The sequence below is a fragment of the Falco cherrug genome, chromosome 5 (assembly GCF_023634085.1).
Source record: "Falco cherrug isolate bFalChe1 chromosome 5, bFalChe1.pri, whole genome shotgun sequence".
In the NCBI taxonomy this organism is placed as follows: domain Eukaryota; kingdom Metazoa; phylum Chordata; class Aves; order Falconiformes; family Falconidae; genus Falco; species Falco cherrug.
Window position 1 is genome coordinate 3,540,162 of NC_073701.1, and position 20,082 is coordinate 3,560,243.

The window sequence follows — 20,082 nt, forward strand, 5'->3', positions numbered from 1 at the left end:
AACTAAACTAATCAAGGGAGGTCCTTGGTGATGATGGTGTCTCACTCAAGCCAGAAGACTATCCCAGGGAGACAACATTTGAAAAAGAGGTGAGAAGCTTTAGGTGCCAGAGTGGCAGCCTGAAGCTCTGTGTGTCTGGGTGCTGTTGGTCTGCTGGAGCAGGACTTGCGCCAGGGCAGGACCCAAGAGTGTAGGGGATTATTCCCAGGTTCCCTGTGCTGTGTGGAGACAGAAGTTTTCTAAGGAAGGTGGTTGATTTGCAAGGTGAGAAAAAGGCTCCCGAAGACGAGTCACCTGTGGATTAGCTGTTTTGCATTAGAGCTGCAGGAGGCAGGTTGCTGCCCACTTACTCAGAGGGTATTTGATGAGTGTGCTAGTGGCTTATCCTGTGGGATGGTTTGTTGTAGATGTTCTAAAGGGCCAATAATAATTATTTTTGTCGAGAGGACTTAGAAATTGGCTAAGACATATGATATTTTATATTATCTTTAGAACATCAGAAAGAGGGGCCTGGACCCTTGGGGGAAACTATCTCAGCAGTATCATCATGATTTAGGATAATGCATGGTCAGCAGGCGGGATGGGCCAAAGTTTGGATTGGAGAAGGAGAAAACTATAAGGAACTGGCTGTGGGACTTTGAGGTTGGAGGCCTTTATGGCTGAGGGCCAGCCCATGGGGGTGGGGGACTTGTTCCTTGTAAAAAGATGTTGTGTCCCGGGGATCCTGCAGATCACGTTTCCCATTACACATAGACTGCTGGTGTCCCGCGCTTGTGCCCTGGGCTCGGAGGACCCTTCTACTTCCCATCTCCGCCGCTTTGCTTTTCCCCTCAACAGCAGGAGAAGAAAAATTTTACCAGGCACACAGAATTTTACCACTGGGTAGTGGAGCAGGTTCCGTGCAGGGTTTATTGCTCAATATCCTTGCATGGTTGCTCAATTACATCTGCTCTGAGCGCGTGCCAGAATCCTGAGAAGTTTAACTGGTTTCCAGTGGGTGTGGACCTGGTTGGTTCCTGAGGCCAATCTAGCAGGGAGAAAGGTCATGGGAAATAATACCTGATTTGTGGCCACTGTTGTATGATCCCCAAATATGTCAGTGCATGGAATGCAGCCAGGCTATTTACTGTTCTTTGGCTCCATCATGGCTCTGAATCATGAGTTCTGCTCAACAGCATCGGTTAAATGTGAAAGTCCTCCGATACAACTCTGCAGAGATAAGTCAACCGGAACTCATTTAATATGCTTTTCCTAATCACGGTATTATCACAGTGGTAACAAGTATATGGTGAATTGAAACATTGTAATCATTAGTAATTTGCTCCAATATTAATAATTATTTATCATCTGGTTGTTTTTCAGTTCTCTGTTTCTGGAGGCAAATAAATTCTGACAGAAGTTCCTTGTAGTGGCAAAATCAAACACTGAAAGATTGGAGAATGCTGAATTCAAGGTTTTCTGCACAATCTTCCCTTATTTTCCCTGTACTTAATGCATTCTGAAAATAGACTGGTATTTCAGCAGGTTCCTGTTGCTAGTAGTAAACAGATTCTGCTTCAGCATTTAATTTAATTTTTTTTTGCATTGACTTCGTGTAGCCCCCTGGTGTTCCCTTGTAGACATAATCCAAGATGTACTTTAAAGCAATTCACTTTCTTTCAGGTGTTTCTGAGTTATAATGTTCACATCGTCGTATGTGACCATTTCCCAAACACATTTTCTGCACTCTAAGACAGGTGGTGGTATGGTCCCCTTTTTACAGGCGGGCAAACGGGCACACGGGGAGATTACGGGCAGGTCTGTCAGATGCGTGCGCTGATGAGGGAGCATCCACGACTAAGGCTTGGCTTTCCTGCATGCTCGTGGGCCCTTCATGTGGTTGAGGCAGAGCCCTGTTCACCTTCAGATGCAGCTACAAGCTACTAGCAAGATCTTTTGTTGCACACATGGGGAAACAGGGAATGCACAAACAGCTTTGGCGTGGCAACGCAGATATGAATTCTGTTTGGGTGAAACTCGGTGTGTTTAGGCAGCAGAGAAGGTGGGCTTCCCTGTGCTCGTCTTCGCCTTCAGCTAGAAATGCATTCAGGAGAAAATTTGTTTATAAATGAGCTGTACAAGCTGGTGCTTTGACTTGTTAGGTAAAGGCCAATGGTGCCTGGAAATCTTGTGCTTCATGTGTGTGCAGATGGATGTTCTGTACATGTGCATCTGTGTATTGTGCCCTGCTCGTGCTGGGGAGGGAGGTATGCTGGAGAAGTAGGTTATTGGCTTCTTAGTGTGCTGGAACTTTTAGAGTAGAAAGGGTTTCTGTTACTATAGTATTTCCCAGCAGATCAGTGCTTGTGCTGGGCTGCGAACTGTTTGGGGTCCGTTTTCCCCAGGTGTAGCAGTCTCCACTGAGTTGTGCTGAAGCAGATGTAGGGAGATAAGTACTTTCATCTGCTGAAACAGTAGGATGGTTAAAATCTGTGCAGCTGCTGGGCCAACACAGATATTTGGCCAGTGTCTGCCTTAAATGTGTGTTCAGCTGGTTGTTTTGGTTTATGTACAGCACGGGGGAGCTCAAACAGCAGTGGAGATAACATCCAGTTCTTTAGAAAGGCATGTAGCAGCCTTAGCACTGTTTCTGTCTGCCTGCCCACCTCCCACCTACATCTGCCCTGTTTATGCTGAGGATGAACTGTCAGGCTGACATTTTACGAGTGCAGGAAACTAGCAAACGAATGTGAATAATGGGAAGTGTCTGGCTGAGGCTGCCTAGCATGGTACCACCTGCCATCAGTGAGAAAACATGGGTCCAACAGGGAGTTTGTGACTGTTGCAGCCCCTGGAAGACCCATGAAGATGGATGGATCCCTTTGCCGTTACCAGTCTTACCCATTTTAAACTCCTGCCTTAGGAGCAAGGCTTTGTGTGTGTGTATGGATAGGTGTGTGTTGTTACCTAGAAGAGCTGTAGGTTCAGGGGGACGTAATCTGTTGAGGTAAGCCTTGTTTCAGTTCATACTATACATTCAGGAACTACGTGATACACTACCTGCTTTCTTCCGTTCATATCTAAATTGTCTCCAGATCCTCGGGCTGAGGACAACGTCCAGTATAATACATTGTTGTACATCTGTGGAAGTGGCATAAGAGTGCTGCATTGGATCTCAGAAGATTATTTCTTTGGGATTTCATCTTTTCTGTAGTCATCATTTTGTGAGCATCCAAGGCACTGCCTCTGTGATGAGAGCTGTTTCACCTATAGCATCGTTTCTCTCTCCCAGCACATCATAAGGACAGTAAGAGGACAGCGGTATCGGCACCTGTCCCATTTTGCAGAAGAGTGGCATTATTTGGCATTTTGAGCATTTTCTGTATGTAAAATGTCAGACCTTTTTCAAAAGCATTCAGTGATTTGAAGTGCCTTATGGTCTTAGCATCCAACGTTAGCCAGGTTAAGGAGCTTGCTGGGATGACACTGTCCAGAATCTGGACTTTCACAGGGAGTTGTATTATTGAAACTACGTCAGTTATACCAAAGAAAAAATAAATCTATCACCTTGGGATTGACTTAAATATCATAAAACCTTAAAGAGGAAAGAAAGATGAGAAATGGCATGGGGCTGGAGGTCCGATAGAAATAAATACCAGATGGATTCACAAAACTGGGACGTCTTGTTTGGAGCGGGTGGGAGCTTGGATGCCAGCTTTCCGGCAGAAACACGGTGGAGCCGGACACGCAACTCTTCCCTAGAAATGTTTTCCTGGACTTGACTGCAAGTTCCTCTGTGGGAATACTTCCAAGCGCTCCTGACCTGACCGGCCAGCAGGTACCGCTCTAGCATCAGCAATCGCGGCTGCGGTGGCAGCTGGCAAAGAGCTCCTCGCAGTCCCTTCCCGCTCCCTTTGACCAGGGAATGGTGTGGCTGTAGCTTCAGGCACCAGTTTGGCCCGGGAAGCTCAGACTGGTGAGCTGGACAGTGTGTATTTATCTGCGTCCTGATACAGGGAGGCGGTTGCCACAAGATTTGTGCTTGGTTACTGCAGGCACTTCTTGGATTTCTCCTGGGTTTAGGTACGCCTAGGTGCAGCAATGATGAGTTACTGGTCAGGAGGGAATTTTAACAGATTATTCTTTAATGTTCTATTCTTGGAGGTTTCTGGAGGAGCTACCCGAGTGGATTTTTCAAAGAACTGGGAAAACAAATTTCCTAAGGAAAGCCTTTTGCTTACTGAATTGGATTTTAGCCCTCGGAGTTTCCAGTGACTGGCAACTGAGTGTCCTTGTGCAAACAGTTTGCGTGCCCCTCAGCCACAGCCAGGCACGACCTGTTCTAAGGCGCTTCTTTCAATGCAGCTGCAACCCCTCCTGCGCTTCCCCCCACCCCCTGGTCATACAGGTTTCCATCCTGGACTATTAAAGCAGTGCAAAGCCTGCATATTGCAGACTAGCTGTAATTAAATCTCCCAGCTGCAGAAATAGTTTAAACAAGTACAGCTGGAACTGACTGAATTTTTTCTTTACTGCCTTCTGGGCTCAGGCCAGAGCGAGGGTCCTGCTGCCTCCCTGGAACAGGTAGGGGAGGGAGCTGTAGGAAGAGGGCAGAGAAGGGACAGCTTCTTCAGCTGGAAACCGATTGAGTGACCTTTCCGCTCTCTGGACTGAAGCGGGACCATTTCCTCTGTGTGCTGACATTTGCTCCAGCCCTGTCCTGCCCCTTTCTTCACCTCCACTTCACTTTGTAATTGCCTTTTGTATTGTTGGTTTACCCCACCCATCCCCATGCTCCTTCCTATCAGCGTGTCCTCTCCAGGGATACTTCTGCATGAACCTGGTCAACACAAGAGGCACAAAAAGGACAGCAATTGCTTTGCTTTTGTGGCCCGGTCCTTCCCATTCCTTGTAGGTTGGGTCTGTCTTAGTTGAGAACGCATGCCACCGAGGGCTTTGAGAAGAAGAAGGTATGAGCATCCTTTTCTCTTTCCTCTCTTCCCATGCAGATCTCCTGGGGTACCCAGAGTTTGACCTCTCTGGGTTCTCACACCCCGGCTGGAGCTGCAGGAGAGTCAACTCTTAAGCAGCACATCATTTCTTACTGGTACTTTGTGCGTCACTGTGTTACTGTGTTTATGCAGTTGGGCTTGCAAACAGCACTTTACGAGTTTGGCTCAATTTCCCCTCCCCTCTCTTCTCCTCTGCCTTGTTCTTGCCCTCTTGCCTTTCATTTGTTCCTGGTTTTGTCATGATCGAGGTTAGGAGGCCGGAGTCTTTTAGGCTTCCGAAGACCTGCATTTCTAATGTAGGAAAACAAGGGGAAAAACACGTAATCTTTTTCCCTTGGACTGAAATCCTACAGGCTCCTTAGTCTATTACAAAGGCACATAAATGCATAAGTGGCATTTCTTTTCCTTTGACAGGCATCTTTAAGCGGGGGAGGTGGTGGTTGTGGTGGTGAAGGAAAGACAATTCAGTTGTTAAAACAAGAACCCAAGAGGTAGGATTCCTGATTTCTGTTCTCAGAAATCTTCTGCCACTTGTTGGCTGTCTCACTCAAAGCTTGTCACTTAAATTTTGTGTCCAAGTTTACCTAACTGTTAAATAGCTTGTTTCTGCATTTTCTCAGGCTCTTGCCTGCAGGAGGTGATTATGGAAAAGGTAACATTTCCCATAACGGCTGAGCTGCAGTCGATTTAATTTGCAATTTGTTACGAAATAGTAGGTATTGTTTTACCTTCCTTCATCCCCAGGCAGGGGGAATGGGCACAGTGAGTTCCAGAGATAAATGGTGAGCCAAATAATTATAGGCCTGGCTCCTAGGGGTGGCTTGAGGATTAATGGCTGTTTGTACAGCACTTCAAGATCCTTAGCTGAAATGTGCTTCTAACTCGGGGGCACCGGGGGCTGGAGGTGGTGGGTACCCCCGGGCTCTGGGAGAGGTCAGCACTGGGAGGGTATCAGACCTTTGGAAGCAGAGATGCAGCTTCAGGGATGTGCCCAGCCAGGCAGGGGGGGAGTTTGTGTTAGACCTGGGAAATGCTCCTCTGTGGGATGGGAAGGTGGAAGGGAGAGATTGTCCTTTCAGGCTTGTTGCTTCTAAGCAGATGTGGCTGCACGGAAGAGACACCTGAGGAATAATAATACACCCAGTGAATGCTTCTCTGGCCATCTTTCTGGTCTTCCTATTAATCAGCAGTGTCCCAGCTGGTAAGAAGTCAGTGAGTGCTTGGCTCTCATGGATGTAAGAAGAAAACAGCTTGAGTTGCCTTCTGATGACAGCCAGAGCCTCCTTGGTCTTTTCCCCTTGGGAGCCATGGGTGACCTCCGTAGGTTTCGTTAAGCCAGAGTACTGCATTTCAAGTGTTTTGGAGCTAATATGCTGCAAATGACCACAACTTGGCTAGGCTGGGACCTTCGCTGTCATTCTCACAAGTGAGGAGACTTCTCTGTTGGGTGCCTGCGCAGTGTCAGGGTCCCAGCGTGGCTTTTGCAGCTCTAGAAGGAGCGCCGAGTGCATCCCTTTCCAATCTTACCGGGGAGATTTTCGAAGGGGAGGCAGTGCTGTGAGAAGCGGCGTAAGACACGGATGGATCCAGCCGGCTGGCGCTCGTTTGAGTCCACAAGCAGCCGCCAAGGGCCAGGCACTTGGGAAAGTCCTTCCTGTCCCGTGGGAGGAGCACGTGTGTTTGGAAAGATCCTTGAGCGTAGCAGCTGTGGGTGGTGCAGGAGCCGAGAATTTCTCCCTGGGTCTCAGGAGTCCCTCAGAGTGGTGCAGGGAGCGGTTCGATGCTCCCAGCATCATCCTGAGCGGCAGCTGGTGGTGCTATGTGACAAGGCTCTCCTGGTATCGAGGGACATGTGACGAGGCTCTCCTGGTATCAAGGGACAGGGCGCTGACTGTGTTAGTAACTGCAGTGACTGTGGGGAAAGGGGATGGGTCAGGCTGTGGCTGGGGAGTCTTAACCGCACAGGTGCGGTGAGTCCATCCCAAATCCTTTGCTACTCTTGTACTGGGAGGGAAGGGAGAACAGCTTATCTCCTCTCTACAGCTCCAGGTTTTAGGAGAACATCCAGCACATCTGAGCTACAGAACATCATCCTTTCTTTAGTTGTCTTCCTATAAGAGGTGTGTTTTAACCTTCTGCCTGTTCAGTGCTCAGTCCACCAGGCAGCAGCAGGGTATGTATGGCCCTTCGTCTGGCAGGGCTGTGTTCCTTGTCTGAATGTCCCCTCCTTAGTATCTTCAACCCCACATTTGGATTTTGAGATGCCATCGATCGTTGCCAGTTCCTATCTTGCTAGTTCCATCTGGCTGGGTAGAATTTGCTGGGGAACAGACCTGTCATCTGATCTTTGCCAAGTGTGTCTGGGTTTGGGGTTTTTTTTTTTATTATTATTATTATTTTTGAAGCTTTGACTCCTGGTTACGGGTGATGTGGATAAAAGTGTCTGTCCCCACCACCCCTGCCTCTGGAGAGCAGCACACAGAGAGGAATGAAAGGGCCATGGGAATGCTTAGCATTATTTTATTATTATGACCTTTAAGAAGACTGGGAGGATGGAGGAATACAAGGAAGACACTAAAAGAAGACCACACAGGCAGTGCTTAAGGGGGGAGAGCAAACCCAAAGGGACTTCAAGAGACAGATGGGAGGGGAGGAAGAGAGATGGAAACAGGAGGCTGAGCAAGACTGGCAAAGAATGGCAGAGCCACCTTCTTCCAGTTTATCCAGAGAGCGGCAGGAGCTGACCTGGGGTGCTCTGTCCATGAAAAAACAGCCTTCTGCGCGCCATTCTCCCATTTTCCTGAAATCTCTGCTTTTGCTCCTCCAGGCAACCATTAATCTAATATTAAGCCCCTTAACCTCTCTAATTGTTCCCTTTCAGTGTCAGCTGGTTTCCTATTAACCTTTCAATCTCTCAGTAATGCAGTTACTTCTGACTCCAGCCAGCCCCAGCTCTAAAGCTTTACCTCCGGCAGTGAATTTTCCAAGCTTTCACTTTTTTTCTCTTTCTTTTCTGTAATCATTATTACTGCTGTTAAGGAGCCAGTTTGAACCAGCCTCTTAAGTGCACAGGGCTGAACCAGTCGGAGTCTATAAATAGCCCTTCCCTAACCTTGTGCCTTATTTCATTAAGTTGATTGGCTTCCCTCTCTCCACTTCATTGCATCTCTGTCTCTCTCCACCCTCTCCATTATTGATGCTGGTTCTTTTGTTGCTGCCTGAGACACCTGCTTGTTGATAGCAGCGTTGATCAGTCCCAGGTTTTTCTCTTCGGAACAAAATAGCATTGTTGCTGGGGTAGCATCTCCAGGGCTTCATAACAGAGGGAAAGCAGAGGGTGAGGTAGGCCTGAAACAGCAAGTGGGAAAATGCCCACAGCGTGCAATAGGGAATTGCATAGCTGAGCAGCAGTCACAGGGGCAGAGTTTGCCCTGTAGACTGCAAACCTGTAGGCTGGGTTCCTCCTGTGACTGTCCATGCGATTGTATTTGAATGCAGCCTCCTGTGCAAATCCCATCGTGCAATGTTGAAGCCAAGGCGTCTGCCCAAGGACAAATGGCACTGCAGTTCCAATCGAGAGTGCTGGCCCAAAGCAGACCTACGCATCCCAGAGGGCAATGTGAGGTGCCTACCACCTCTGAGGCGGATCTGCCGGCGACTTTGACATCATTAATTGTTATACTACTGCTGCTTGACGCCACAACCTGGCAGAGCATAGCTTGCTTCGCTGGCCACCACCAAGTTGCAGCGCAACAGTGTCTTTGTGCTGTGCCACCTCTAACTCATCTGCTTCTTTTGGTGCTGATGCAGCTCTTGAGCTCTGCTCAACCCTGGTACTTCTCCCCAGGGCCTCCAAACTGCTCCTGGTTTTTGTAAAATACAGTGGATGTTTGTAGCGAAGGCTGAGTTGAGAGGTTACATGAAGTGACCTGGAATCTCTGCGGTCGGTGTAAATCACAGCTGCACATTGCAAGACTGGGCATGAGTGGCCCTTGCAAACTGCCTGTGTGCAGTGACACAGTGGGGCACAGCATCTGCCGGTGCTTTACAAGTATTAGAGCGTTATTGCAGTGCTGTGACAGGTTCTGTTCCATGGACCAGTGACAGCAATGGCTTCTGCAGGTGGGGCAGCACCACCTCATTGCAGAAGAACTGGGATCAGAAATCTGTTTTACTGTGTGCCAAGGGGCAAGTTCTCTCCCTGTGGAGCCTCGTTTTTCCCCAAAGAAAGGAGAGACTCAGAGGAAACTTTTCCAGCCTAAGCATAGGCTGACATTTACAGCCTTTTGCTGCAGCTCAGAAGAAGGATTTGTGTGTCTAAAAGCTCCTCTGTTTTTTTTTTTCTAGCTGTATCATTTGTCTAACACCAGCTGTTACCTTTCCCTGAGAGTCCTGCCTCAAAGTCAACAGCAACTTACCAAAATAATAGCAGCTATTCTCTTCCGCGCTCTGTGCAGCTCTGTGTGTCCCTACTTGCCCGCTTGCTGCTGTTCCTTGTCGGAGGGCAGATTCTGGCAGCAACGGGCCTTTGTCTTGTTTTCTGGCAAACGACCTCTGTCTGCAGCAAGGCTGGAAAGGCAAGCAGGGGAGAAAGGGGAGCTGGTAAAACTGTGGTGAAAGCAGGTGAACTTCTGGTGGCTGCTTTTTTAACCGTGGAGTCTGGCTGTAAAAGCAGGGAAAGCCCCCCTCTCTGCTAGGGCAAGGTGGCAGCTGGCACTTGTGTCTCTTTAATAATCCAGGTTCTCCAGGACAGCGGCGTGCTCGCTTTCCATCGCTCGCAGCTTCCTTGCTTTCATGTTTATCCTTTTAAATCCTCAGGCCTCGCCTTTGTTCCCTTTCGCGGGATGAAGAAGGGCCCCCCAGGTGCTGCAGCGAGGCACCAGGGGGGTCGCTGGGGCAGTGCCCCCCCGCCTGCCCCTCAGCCCTCCCAGCTGCCATTTTGGCTGCTGCTAATCATGGAAGGGGCTCAAGAAACGCTTCGCATCGTGGCTCTGGGCACCTCATGGCAAGTGGGTTGGTGGCTGAGCTGGGGGTTGGGATCAAGCCTGGGATTCTGCCCCTCATTTGTGAGAAAAAAGGGGGCCCAGGGGCTTCTCTCATCCCTGCTGAGCCACGGGGCGGCAGAGGGGCATTGGGTGCTGCTCCCCCCGCCTGGGCCTGCCAACAGGTGCCATCTCGGGGCAGGCACCGTCCCGGGGTGCTCCCCTTGGTCTCCACGGGCTTTGTGCTCTGCCTGTGAAGAAGGGCATCCGTCCTGCAGACCCCACCAGCGGGGAAAGGCCCTGGGGGGGCTGCTGCTGTGGCCATGGACAAGTGGAAGCCCCTGAGACCAGTCAGTGGCCCCTAACAGAGCCCCAGCTGAGCGAGGGGCACAGCCTGGCCCCAGAGGAGGACTCGGGGGCTGAGTCGAGCTGGGTGCCCTGCTGAGAGTGGAGGTTAGCTCCTCAAGCGCCTATGCTGGAGGCAGGGGAGGGAGAAAAGCCCCCCAGGTGACACCAGGAGGTGCCTGCTGTAGATGCAAATGAACATTTACTGTAGCACAGCTTGTTTTCTCTCCACATTTACTTCCCCAGGAAGGTGCGGTGGTGGAGGGAAGGGTCAGGGACTGTGGCTGGTACTACTCCCTGCCACTCTGGTCCCATGCCAGCAGGTCTGGGGGGTTGCTCAGAGCCCCTGCGAAAATCCCTGGCCTGCCTGCTTTTCACGGTGGGTCCCATGCTGCTGGTGGGAAAGCCAAAACCCATGGAGAGCCCTTCTGACCGCTGATGAGCATGCTGCAGCTCTGCAGCGGGCACCGTGCTGTCTCTCGCTGCCAGGGAAGGGTGGCAGCGCTGATGGCAGCGGCAAGGGCTGGTGGGGTGGTGGCACATGGTTGCAGAGTGACATGGAATGCCTTGGTGTCTCCCTGTTCTGCCTGCTGAGAACGCTGCCTTGCAGTGAGGGTGACCAGTAAGGGGTCAGCGGAGCAGAACGTGTTCAGAGGGGAAGGCGATGGGCGGTGGAACTCAGAGCAAAGCTGCCCCTGCCTTTTTTGATCTGTATTACGACAGGCGAATGGTATCGGAGCCTCCTTAGCTACGCCCCAGTTGCCCATTTTCCCTGGCTTCTGTGGCCCATCCCATCTACTCCCCTTCCCTGGGAAGCTTCCTAAATATTTGCCCCAGTGATCAATCATATGACCCCACTGCGGCAATGTGATACAGCTTTAGCTGTGCTAATCAGCTTAGCTTGGGCCCCTGACCCCTGTCATCTTATTTTAGGAAAAAACTTTACACAGTGCCTGGTGAGGGCTGTTCAGTCCAGAGGATTTAAATCCAAAGTGAAAAATAGCGACACAGACTTCTGCTTTTTTCTTTTGTAGCCGGAATTCAGTTTACCATTATTACAGCTTCTGATTTGTCATTCCTCTAGGAGGAGCTGAGCTTTGAATAATACACAGATGTTTCAATTGCATGGTAAAATACTTGACTCTTTTGACTGTTAACAAAAAACCACCCCAAATAGTAAATGTTGCGTGCTTTGGCTGAAGCACTTAAGAGATGCTCAGTCATCCAAATGGACTTGGCCACTGAATCACTTCCCCCCTTTCTCCTCTCAACTTTAAATTATATCCTTTCAAGCAAAATATGCTGTGAGAAAAGAGTAGTGTTTGATGCAGGGGGCTGGAAACATCTACCTCGAACCACAGGGGGGTTTGTGGGGGATACACCAGAGGAGAGATGGGCCTAAAGATACACATATTCTTGGGGTGATTTTTTTTTTTTTTTTTTCTCCACAGAGAGACATCTCTAGTCCAAAGCACCAGCAAAAGTCAGAGATGAATGAGCAGCGAAGAGCCCAGCTCCTCAGCTGGTCAGCCAGTGGTGTTAGTGGGAGGAAGTATGCTGATAGCTAAGGCTCTTCCCAAGGCGCCAGGAGCGTAGTGCGAGCCCTACAGACATCATAAAAAAATAGGAACTACGCATCTGGAGGAGCTTGTTTTAGGTGCGTACTAACAACCTTCCCTCCACTGCATAATCTCTGAAGGAAACAGACTGGCTCTGTGGGGGAGAGACGGATGAGGACAATTATACGGGGGTAAAAGAATAACTTGAAATATGTTGTTGTGTAAGAGGAGGGTCTGGCAGAAGCTGAGCACCTTCCAAAGCCTGAGAGCTACTGCCAGTGACAGCTTCTGTCATCAGCCCTGCAGGTGAACATCCAGTGTGCTGCCAGGCCAGGAAACATCTCCAGACCCGCCCGAGGGCTTGCCCAGCCCAGCCCAGCTACTGCGGCAGCCTCTGCTCCCAAGCTTCTGAAGCACCACCTGGATTCAACAGGAGGATCTTCAAACTCCCTTTGCCACATCTCCAGCCCTTCCCCCTCTCCGTGAAGCATGTCCTTGAGTGAGTTAATCATCCTGCTTTCTCAGCAGGTGAAAAGATCTTCCTATTTAGCATCCCAGGGGAGACATGGCAACTGCCCAGGCATAGTAGAAGACTTTGAACATCCTCAGGGTTTTGAACTTGTATTGTCCTCTTGACACCCATGACTTGAATATAGTCTGGAACTGATTAACTTGGCTGCTTCGATCTCTGGAAGGGAATGTTCTTCCTGCAGTTAAATATTTACTCATCGTTGCACGTGGACCAGGCATTACAGAGGCTAGGGCTGCATTTGCATTCCCCCCCCCCGCCCCTCCCCAGATGGAAAGAGAAAGGAACATCCTCCAGCATCTTAGTACTGCCACCTCCATCCTTCATGGTACTCCAGTCGTGGCCAGTTCGACCCAGCTATCCTGTTAGCATCAGCAGCATTCCTAAACCATGAGGTTTGTAGCTCATGCCATGGGGAGCCCACATTGCGCACCCAACAAATGCCTCAGTTCCAAAGTACATCCTCCGAGAACAGCATGAGTTGCTTTTTTGAAAATCACATGTCTCTAGCACTTACAAACACCTTTGTATGACGTTGCTTTGGGAGATGTAGAGCTCCCCCCTCCCCAGCCTTCCACTGGCAGAAGGACTTTTACCATAAAAGTCATTTCATCACAGTGAAGGGGTTAAAATGGGAAAAATTGCAGCATCATTATGGGATTTTAGAAATACTGGGGTATTCGCATCTTCCCTCCAGCTCTGACTTGCTGGAAATGCTGGTGTGTGTGCTTTTGACATGCTGATATAGCCAACAGGTACCTGTCAGCCCCCTCTACCACTGCCCAGCATCAGCCTGCTCCGTCCTCGCTGTGGCAGGGCAGAGAGCTGCTTCCCAGCCCCAGGACCGGGTCTGGTCCCAGGACACCATCAGGTTGGCACTGCAGGGTCTGTGGCGGGGAGGGAAGAGATGCTGGGAGGTGTTTTGGCTCAGCGCAAGGCTGGGCAAACACAGCAGCTCTTGCTTGGGAATAGGTGCAATCCCTGGCCACGGTGGTGTTATCCCTGTTGCTCCTTGCAGAGGGAGTCTCCCATTTCCTTTGGCCCTCTTTTTTTGGGTGTATTTTTTGTCAGGGACTCTTTTTTTGGGTGTATTTTTTTTCCCCATCTCCGTGGCACCCAGATGTTAGCTTACCATTTCAGGCAACAATGACAACAACCAAAAAATAATACCGCTGTACTCAGTTAATCCATAGGAAAATCCCACATCGGCAGACAAAAGGTGGAGACGGTGCTCACGCATTTTCCCCTAAGGGCCTTGGGCAATGGAAATTTTCTCAAGCTCCATTCATTAACGAAATAGATGAGCAGTTATGTAAAGTCACGTGAGGGAAGTGGTTGGGCTTTGGTCAATGAAAGAGTTAGTCACACATCGTTGAGCTTGATGGGCCTGGGAGGAAATGTGGAGCCAAGGCTTTGCTTGTTCAAGGGCTGAAGGGGGAGAATTTTAGCCATAAATCTTCATTACCCCCTGAGCTCAGGCACCACCTTTACAGATCAGGCACTGCAGGAGGCACGTGGCAGTGCCAGGCCAAAACCAGGGAACTGAAATCTGTTGAGATTCTCCCCAGCTTTCTCTTCCCAGGTCACTTACCCCTCCTCTGAAGGACTTAAGCAACCACCTGATGATTTTTGGGGTGCAAATGTGCTGTTGTGCGTCCCCCCAGCCAGTCTGCTCTGGAAGCACTCGGGGGTAAGTAAAAGAACACAGTACGATTCGGCAGTCACAGGGCAGATAAAATCTGCGTTTAGGGCTCTCAGGAGCCACCAGAACATTACTAAGACATTCAACTGGGGGAGGATTTTCAAAGATCTGTTCTGAAACCTGCCCATTACCAAAGTTTGTCCCTGGTTTGGACTGTTGTCTCTCCTGTGAATCAAAGATGGTGCCAGCATACCGAATTTCCCTGGACTGACTGTAGGAGAGAAGATAGGGTGCTGATTGGGTTCCATGCTTTGGTACCCAGTTAGATGGGGCCTGGAATAATGTTCTCCCATCTCTCACTGGCTCTCATCCTCTCCCTTGGTTGCCCAGCCAGGAGTCCATCAGTGCCCTGAGTCTGAGTTACCTTGGCCCTTGGCTCTTCTTAGCTTCTTCTCTGGGGCTTGCAGATCTGACTTTTAGACAATGGTGTCTTGCAGAAGACAAACCAGCTTTGTTTTCTCTCATTTGCTCTAATCTCTGGATGCTGAATAACCAGCTTTAATCTGCTGGTGTCTTTTCACCTTGCAGACTCTTGAAGGTCATTTGAGAGCGTTGGGCTAGCAGGGCAGCGAAGCTTGGCTGGCAGCCTCCAGGGACGCGGAGCAGCAATCACCTGGCACAAGCCGTCAGCAGGACTCGTGGCCTGACGAGTGCAGAGGGCAGGGGAGTCTCAGAAAGGAAACTCATGTGGGGTAGGTAGGGAGGATGTGAGGATCGGGGTGTATCCGAAGCTTGGTTTGAATGCCTGACGACTGGGAATAAGTGGGAATTGTGTAAAGCAAAGTCCCTCCCACATTTGCTGGTCTGCCTCCAGCGCTGAGGTTGTGAAACCCTGGGAGCCTGCTGTGGGGAGGTGCTCGCCCTGATGGTGCTGCTCAGGACATCCCAACCACACGTGAGGGACCGCAGCGCCGAGTGCAGATTGTGCCCTCGGTAAAAGCCCAGCTGTCTCCCTGAGCAGATGGTTTCCAGGAGTAGCCACATTCCTGACGGCGGGGAGCTGGAAGGACCACATATGGGATATACCTTAAAATAGACAGAGATATAGGAACAGAGTTCAGGTCCCAGGCAGTGTGGACTTGCTGGTATCTCAGGCGTTTGTTCTCGAAGTGCTGCTAAAGCTACAGCTGCCTCAGCCGTGGCTGCAAGTGTCACTGGTAACCCTGGGGTCATTTTCACCCAGGGAAAGGATTCTGGCTGAGATCGGGTTTTTCCCCCCACCAAATTCCTTTCTGCTTTATTGTTTTCTACTTCTCTAAAAGCTGAGTGGGAAATAGGTTCCCCCTTTCCCAAAGGTTCAAGGTATTTTGCTAAAAGAGGTATCTTGAATTGGGAGAAAAAGTTAGTCTCCAACTTTGCAAAGAGTTGGTATTTTGCTAGGGGTAAAAAAAAAGCTCTTTTTGAAATTATTTCAGTAACCTTTAAATGGGTTGGGGTTTTTTTAGAACCATTTAGATATATTTAGCCTTCTGGTTTTTAACAACTAAGTATTGTAAATCTGTGGTGAATTTTTTTTTGTGTGTTTTGGTTCTAAAAATGTCTAGGCATTATGATACTTAGAAAAGGGATCCCCTTGGCAATATTTCAAGCTGTCAAGTTATGTGAAAGCAATCTCTTCCCCAGGAATTATTTGATTGTGAGGAACTGGCAATGCAATTTGAGAAAAGTTTGGCCAAAGGTTTCCACCAGTTTCTCCTGAAACCTGTATCTTTGCACTGTGAAGCTGTTACTGGCTGTTTGCAAACCAAGTAGAGATGGGTTTCAAGACAAAGCTGCTCGATGGCAGCTGCAGAACTCAATGAGAATAATTTCTCTTGGCTTCCTTATTCTTTTGCTCTTTGAAATAGTTGTTCTATACCCTCCCCCACCCCCCCCCACCCCCCAAAATAATACACCACAGAGTCAGTTGTTTCTGTAAGATACTGGGAGTGTGCAGAGTCTGCAGGTTCCCAGAGCTGTTGGGACAGCGTGCTGCAGATGGGGAAGACCCAACCACCGGCAGGTCAGGGCGTGGAGTCAGTGAGAAGAACGAGGAATCAGGGTTTCCTTGCCGCCTGCCTCTTGCTTAGCTCTGCAGCCAGCGCAGCCTGACTGCCTCACCGTGTCTGCTGGAATGTCTGACACCAGGAGCCCACGGGAGTTAATTATTAAACAAACTGGAGTTATTATTCCCTGTGCCATGCTATTCCCCACATAAATCTGCTGCACAGTAGAAAAATGATCCTGTGCATCGAGAACAAAGAAACCTTTCCAGGATGAGCACATTTTCCTCTGCTGGAGAGCTGCTCTTACTTCAGCTCCCTAGAGCTAGAAGAGCGATGCACTTGGTCTCCATAAAGGTGGGCTTTGGGAAAGGCAGATGAAAGTGATACGGGGAGTCGTGGCGCTGATTCCCATAATCTCCCCAGCTGTTAGCCTGGCCCCAGAGCCATCTCCTTATCAGAGAATACATTTCTGCTAGCAACATTTCAGAGTCCAGAAGGAAACATTTTAAAGTCACCTTTGGCATTTCAAGGCTAGCACAATTTCCAGAGTTTCCCTGGACCTCTAGATAAAATATTAACTCCTGGATGAGGTGCAGAGGCCCCAGCAGGCTGTCAATCAGCAGCACAAATGCGGAGACAGGCTCTGGGGCAGAGATGGTGGGGGAGCATCCAGGGCTTAAAATCCATCTGTGACTGGTTTCACTTGACAGACACACAGGAAAACCCAAAGACTTACAGGCAAGATCCATAGATGTCAGCAGCTCAGGAAGGGGTCCCCTTTGCCAAAACAGCTTACCTTAACTCTGGAAGGGGACGTCAAGGAGCCGCTCTGGCTTCTCGGCTGCCAAGCCTTTCTGAAGTCCCTTCTCTCACACAGAGGAGGGAAGGTTCTTTCCTCTGTGGCTGCCAAACCTGGCAGGGGTGGGAGGTCCGGGAAGGGCATGTTCTTTGGCAGGGAGGGTGCATGGGCTGAGACCCCTGCAGAGATCCAGCATCTCCCCCAGGCTGCAGGAGGGCCCAGGCAGGAGGGCAGGCAGCGCAGATGCTGGTAGTGGGGTGAGTCGGGTTGAGGGACTCGGGTGTTGCTTAGGTGTTTGGCTCAGGTACTGTGTGGAGACAGATGCCTGAGCTCTGCCTTTCACCGCCCAGCAGAGCAGCCCTGTGGAGGCAGAGCACTGCAGGGTGGCTGGGAGGAAACAGGTGGGCAACACCGGCCACTTCCCTGAGGACTTAATTCCTGAGGATCTATGCTCCAAGCACTTTAGCAGGCAGCCTCTGTACCTGACACGGGTGTTATGCTCTCCCTGTCTTTGCTGGCTAGTGCCAAGCTGAGTTGGTCCTTTGCTGCTCTTCTCAAAGAGGGCAGACGTCTCGTGGAAGAAGTCCCTTCCCTTTGCCACATGCTGCAATAGCAGGGAAAAAGAAACACGGAGATCCTGTGGCCCAGGCAAAGCCAAAACTACGAGGTGACTGGCAAGGCTGGCCATGGGAGCCAGGAATCCTGGCTCCTGGGAGCCAGCCACTGGCTTGTATTAATTACTTCTTTGAATGTTGTTTAAAGGGACAACACAGAGTACGTGCTTGCTTCTGCTGGGCTCACTCAGGTGTGTTTGTGGTGGCTGTTGCTTTTCTTCAAGAGCTTACCTCGGCTCTTTCCCTATTCCTTCACTGGCACCCTGTGAAAGGACTGCAGCGGCCCTCGTCATTCCCTGGATGCAGGAGGAGTGTCTGGAGTAGACTGAGGAATCAAGAACCGTGCGCACTCCAGAGCTGGCTGCAGGCAGGCTAGCTGTGCTTGCAGGGCTGCTAATGCCCGGCCGCGGCTGACGTGAGGCACGTGGTGAGGTCCTGTCCTGCTCCTTGCGCGTGTTGCACAACCTAGCAGTGCTGTGCTGCGGCCGCCTTCCTCACCTATGACCCCGTGGGCCACACGTGGCTGCCCAGCCTGCACTGTAGCCTCTTGGCTGTGATGGTGGGCGTCATCCCGTGTGGTGCTCGGTATCGCTGCATGCCCAGTGCAGCTCCTTTGCTGAGGGACCTGCTTCACTGATGGCTCACGCTGCCAGAGGCACCTGGCTGGGGACCGCCTCTGCTGCAGGGATGCTGATACTGAGAGGTCCATAGTAACCTGGAAAGCATGTTCAGCAGGCTGCTAAAGGAAAGGAAAGCTGGTCAGAAAGGGATTGACACCTGGCACTCAAGGGCTGTGTGGTCCATTTCATCACCAACTTCACCCTGGCTTTATCACAGCCTTCACTCTACTTCCCCCATCCCCTCCTGCAGACAGCATCACGGGGAGAGGGTGTGAAGGAGCCCATATCTGCAAAGACTGGGAAAGCCTGGACATGGATAAAAGTCACAGCTAGAAGGCTGACCTGCTTCAGCGTCACCGCACTGTTTTGCTCCTTGCTGAAGCAAGCAAGGGTACATCTCCACAGGGAGGGGGGATAAAACCCATCTCCTCGCCTGTGCTCTGAGTTGGCTGGATGCAAAATAGCTCCAGTTCAGGAGGGACATGGGTGCATGAGATCCATAAGTGAGTTGTACCCCGCCTCTCGGCATCTGTAGTCCATGTGCTTTCCACTTCCATGTGTTTAGTGCTGGCATAAGCCATAAAGGATCTTTCCTCTCTTTTTCCTCGCTCTCTCCGAGCAGCTCAGAGGCTGTGTGTGACCAGCCCCGGCTCTGGACAGGGGCTAACTGCAAAATGTGTTAAACGAATGTTGGTCCTCTATTTCCAACATTGGCTGACCCAGAAAGCTACAAGTGCACATGGCAAAGTCCCCTCTGGTGCCTTCCCCACCGGGGTTTCTTGAGAGTTCAGCCTCCTGAGGATATGGGGCAGGCTGGTCCCTCTCAGGTCATTCTGGACTGGCTCACAGTGTCCCCCTGAGCTGCGCCTCTCCCCTCTCCTGCCTTTCTGCTTGCCAGAGTCTCAGCCTAACCCTTGCAGAGGAACAGACATCCCTCTGTAACCGCACAGTCTGTCATGTCTGCCTAGGACCAGGACCTTGCAACTCAGTGCTTTATGGGCTCTCAGCATCCCCACTACTTCATGGCCAAAAGATGTGCAAGCAGCATCCCAGGACAGCTCTGTGTAAAATATTCAGCGTCCCAGCAGGAGCAGAGTGTCTCCAGTACATGTGACATCACTTAGGCTCAGCTTAGCCCTGTCACTGTTTATGGATGGATTTTGTTTACTTAGAAATGTGAGTGAGTCTGGTTAAGGAGAGAGTTAAGTTACAAAGAAAATACACAAATGTCATGGAGAATGAGGATTACTCAGCAGAAAGAGGCCCCTTTGGGTGCTCAGGACCTTGGCTAACTCATGAGGCTGACTGGTCTATGCCCTAAACTAGGACTAAAATGCTGAGAGAGGTCCTAGAGCTTCATCTTCCCTGCCTCTGGCATTAAAGGTGACTGAGGAGATACCAGGGCTCTGGATGCTGGCTCTGGGCAGCCAGCACCTTTGTTCTCCTAAAGGGGAAAGGAGAAGCCTTCTTCACTTGCCCCTTGCAAACTGTAGCTTCTTTAGCCATTGTGACGGGGAAACAGATGGAATTAAATCATTTTGTCTTCCCTCCTTCCCAAAGAGCCTTTATTTATTGTTTCTACTTCACACCTTGGCTGGATGCTATTCCTAAATTTGGTTGTAAAGTGTTTTCCGATGCCTACGGCCTCCCTGTAACCATACAAGCTACAGATCAGGAGACAGGTGTTACAGCCGGGGATCTGGCACAGTGTGCGTCTTTCTTCCTCTGCTTGGAAAGAGCAGGGTCAAATATTAGTTTGAGATGAAAGTGAATGTCTTCACTTTGTTAGGAACAGGGCGCTGATAATGACTCTACCTCACATGCTTGGCTAGCCTCGTGCCATGCCCTGGGAGGCTGCCAACCTTCCGTTCAGCTGATCCCTTGCTATCTGTGAGGCCAGGCAGAGCCAATGCCCACTCAACGGGACTTTGTCCTCCCGACGGCAGGCAGCTTACG

At 50.3% G+C, this 20,082-nt stretch overlaps 1 protein-coding gene and 1 long non-coding RNA gene across 2 annotated transcripts in view; one reads left to right on the forward strand and one right to left on the reverse strand.

Annotated features, from left to right (window-relative positions):
* Window positions 1-12,635, forward strand: part of CD58 (CD58 molecule) — a 49,889-nt gene extending 37,254 nt beyond the window's left edge. Inside the window, exons 8-9 of the mRNA XM_027816942.2 lie at window positions 11,770-11,975; window positions 12,176-12,635. Of these exons, the coding sequence (XP_027672743.1) occupies window positions 11,770-11,783 (14 nt within the window). The 3' untranslated portion in view covers window positions 11,784-11,975; window positions 12,176-12,635. The remainder of the gene's footprint in view (window positions 1-11,769; window positions 11,976-12,175) is intronic.
* On the reverse strand, window positions 12,174-19,623 carry LOC129736181 (uncharacterized). Its single transcript, XR_008732458.1, has 2 exons — window positions 16,032-19,623; window positions 12,174-15,134 (listed from the first exon to the last, which is right to left on the reverse strand). It is a non-coding gene; the product is annotated as an uncharacterized LOC129736181 (long non-coding RNA).
* Between the last annotated feature and the right edge of the window lie 459 nt (window positions 19,624-20,082).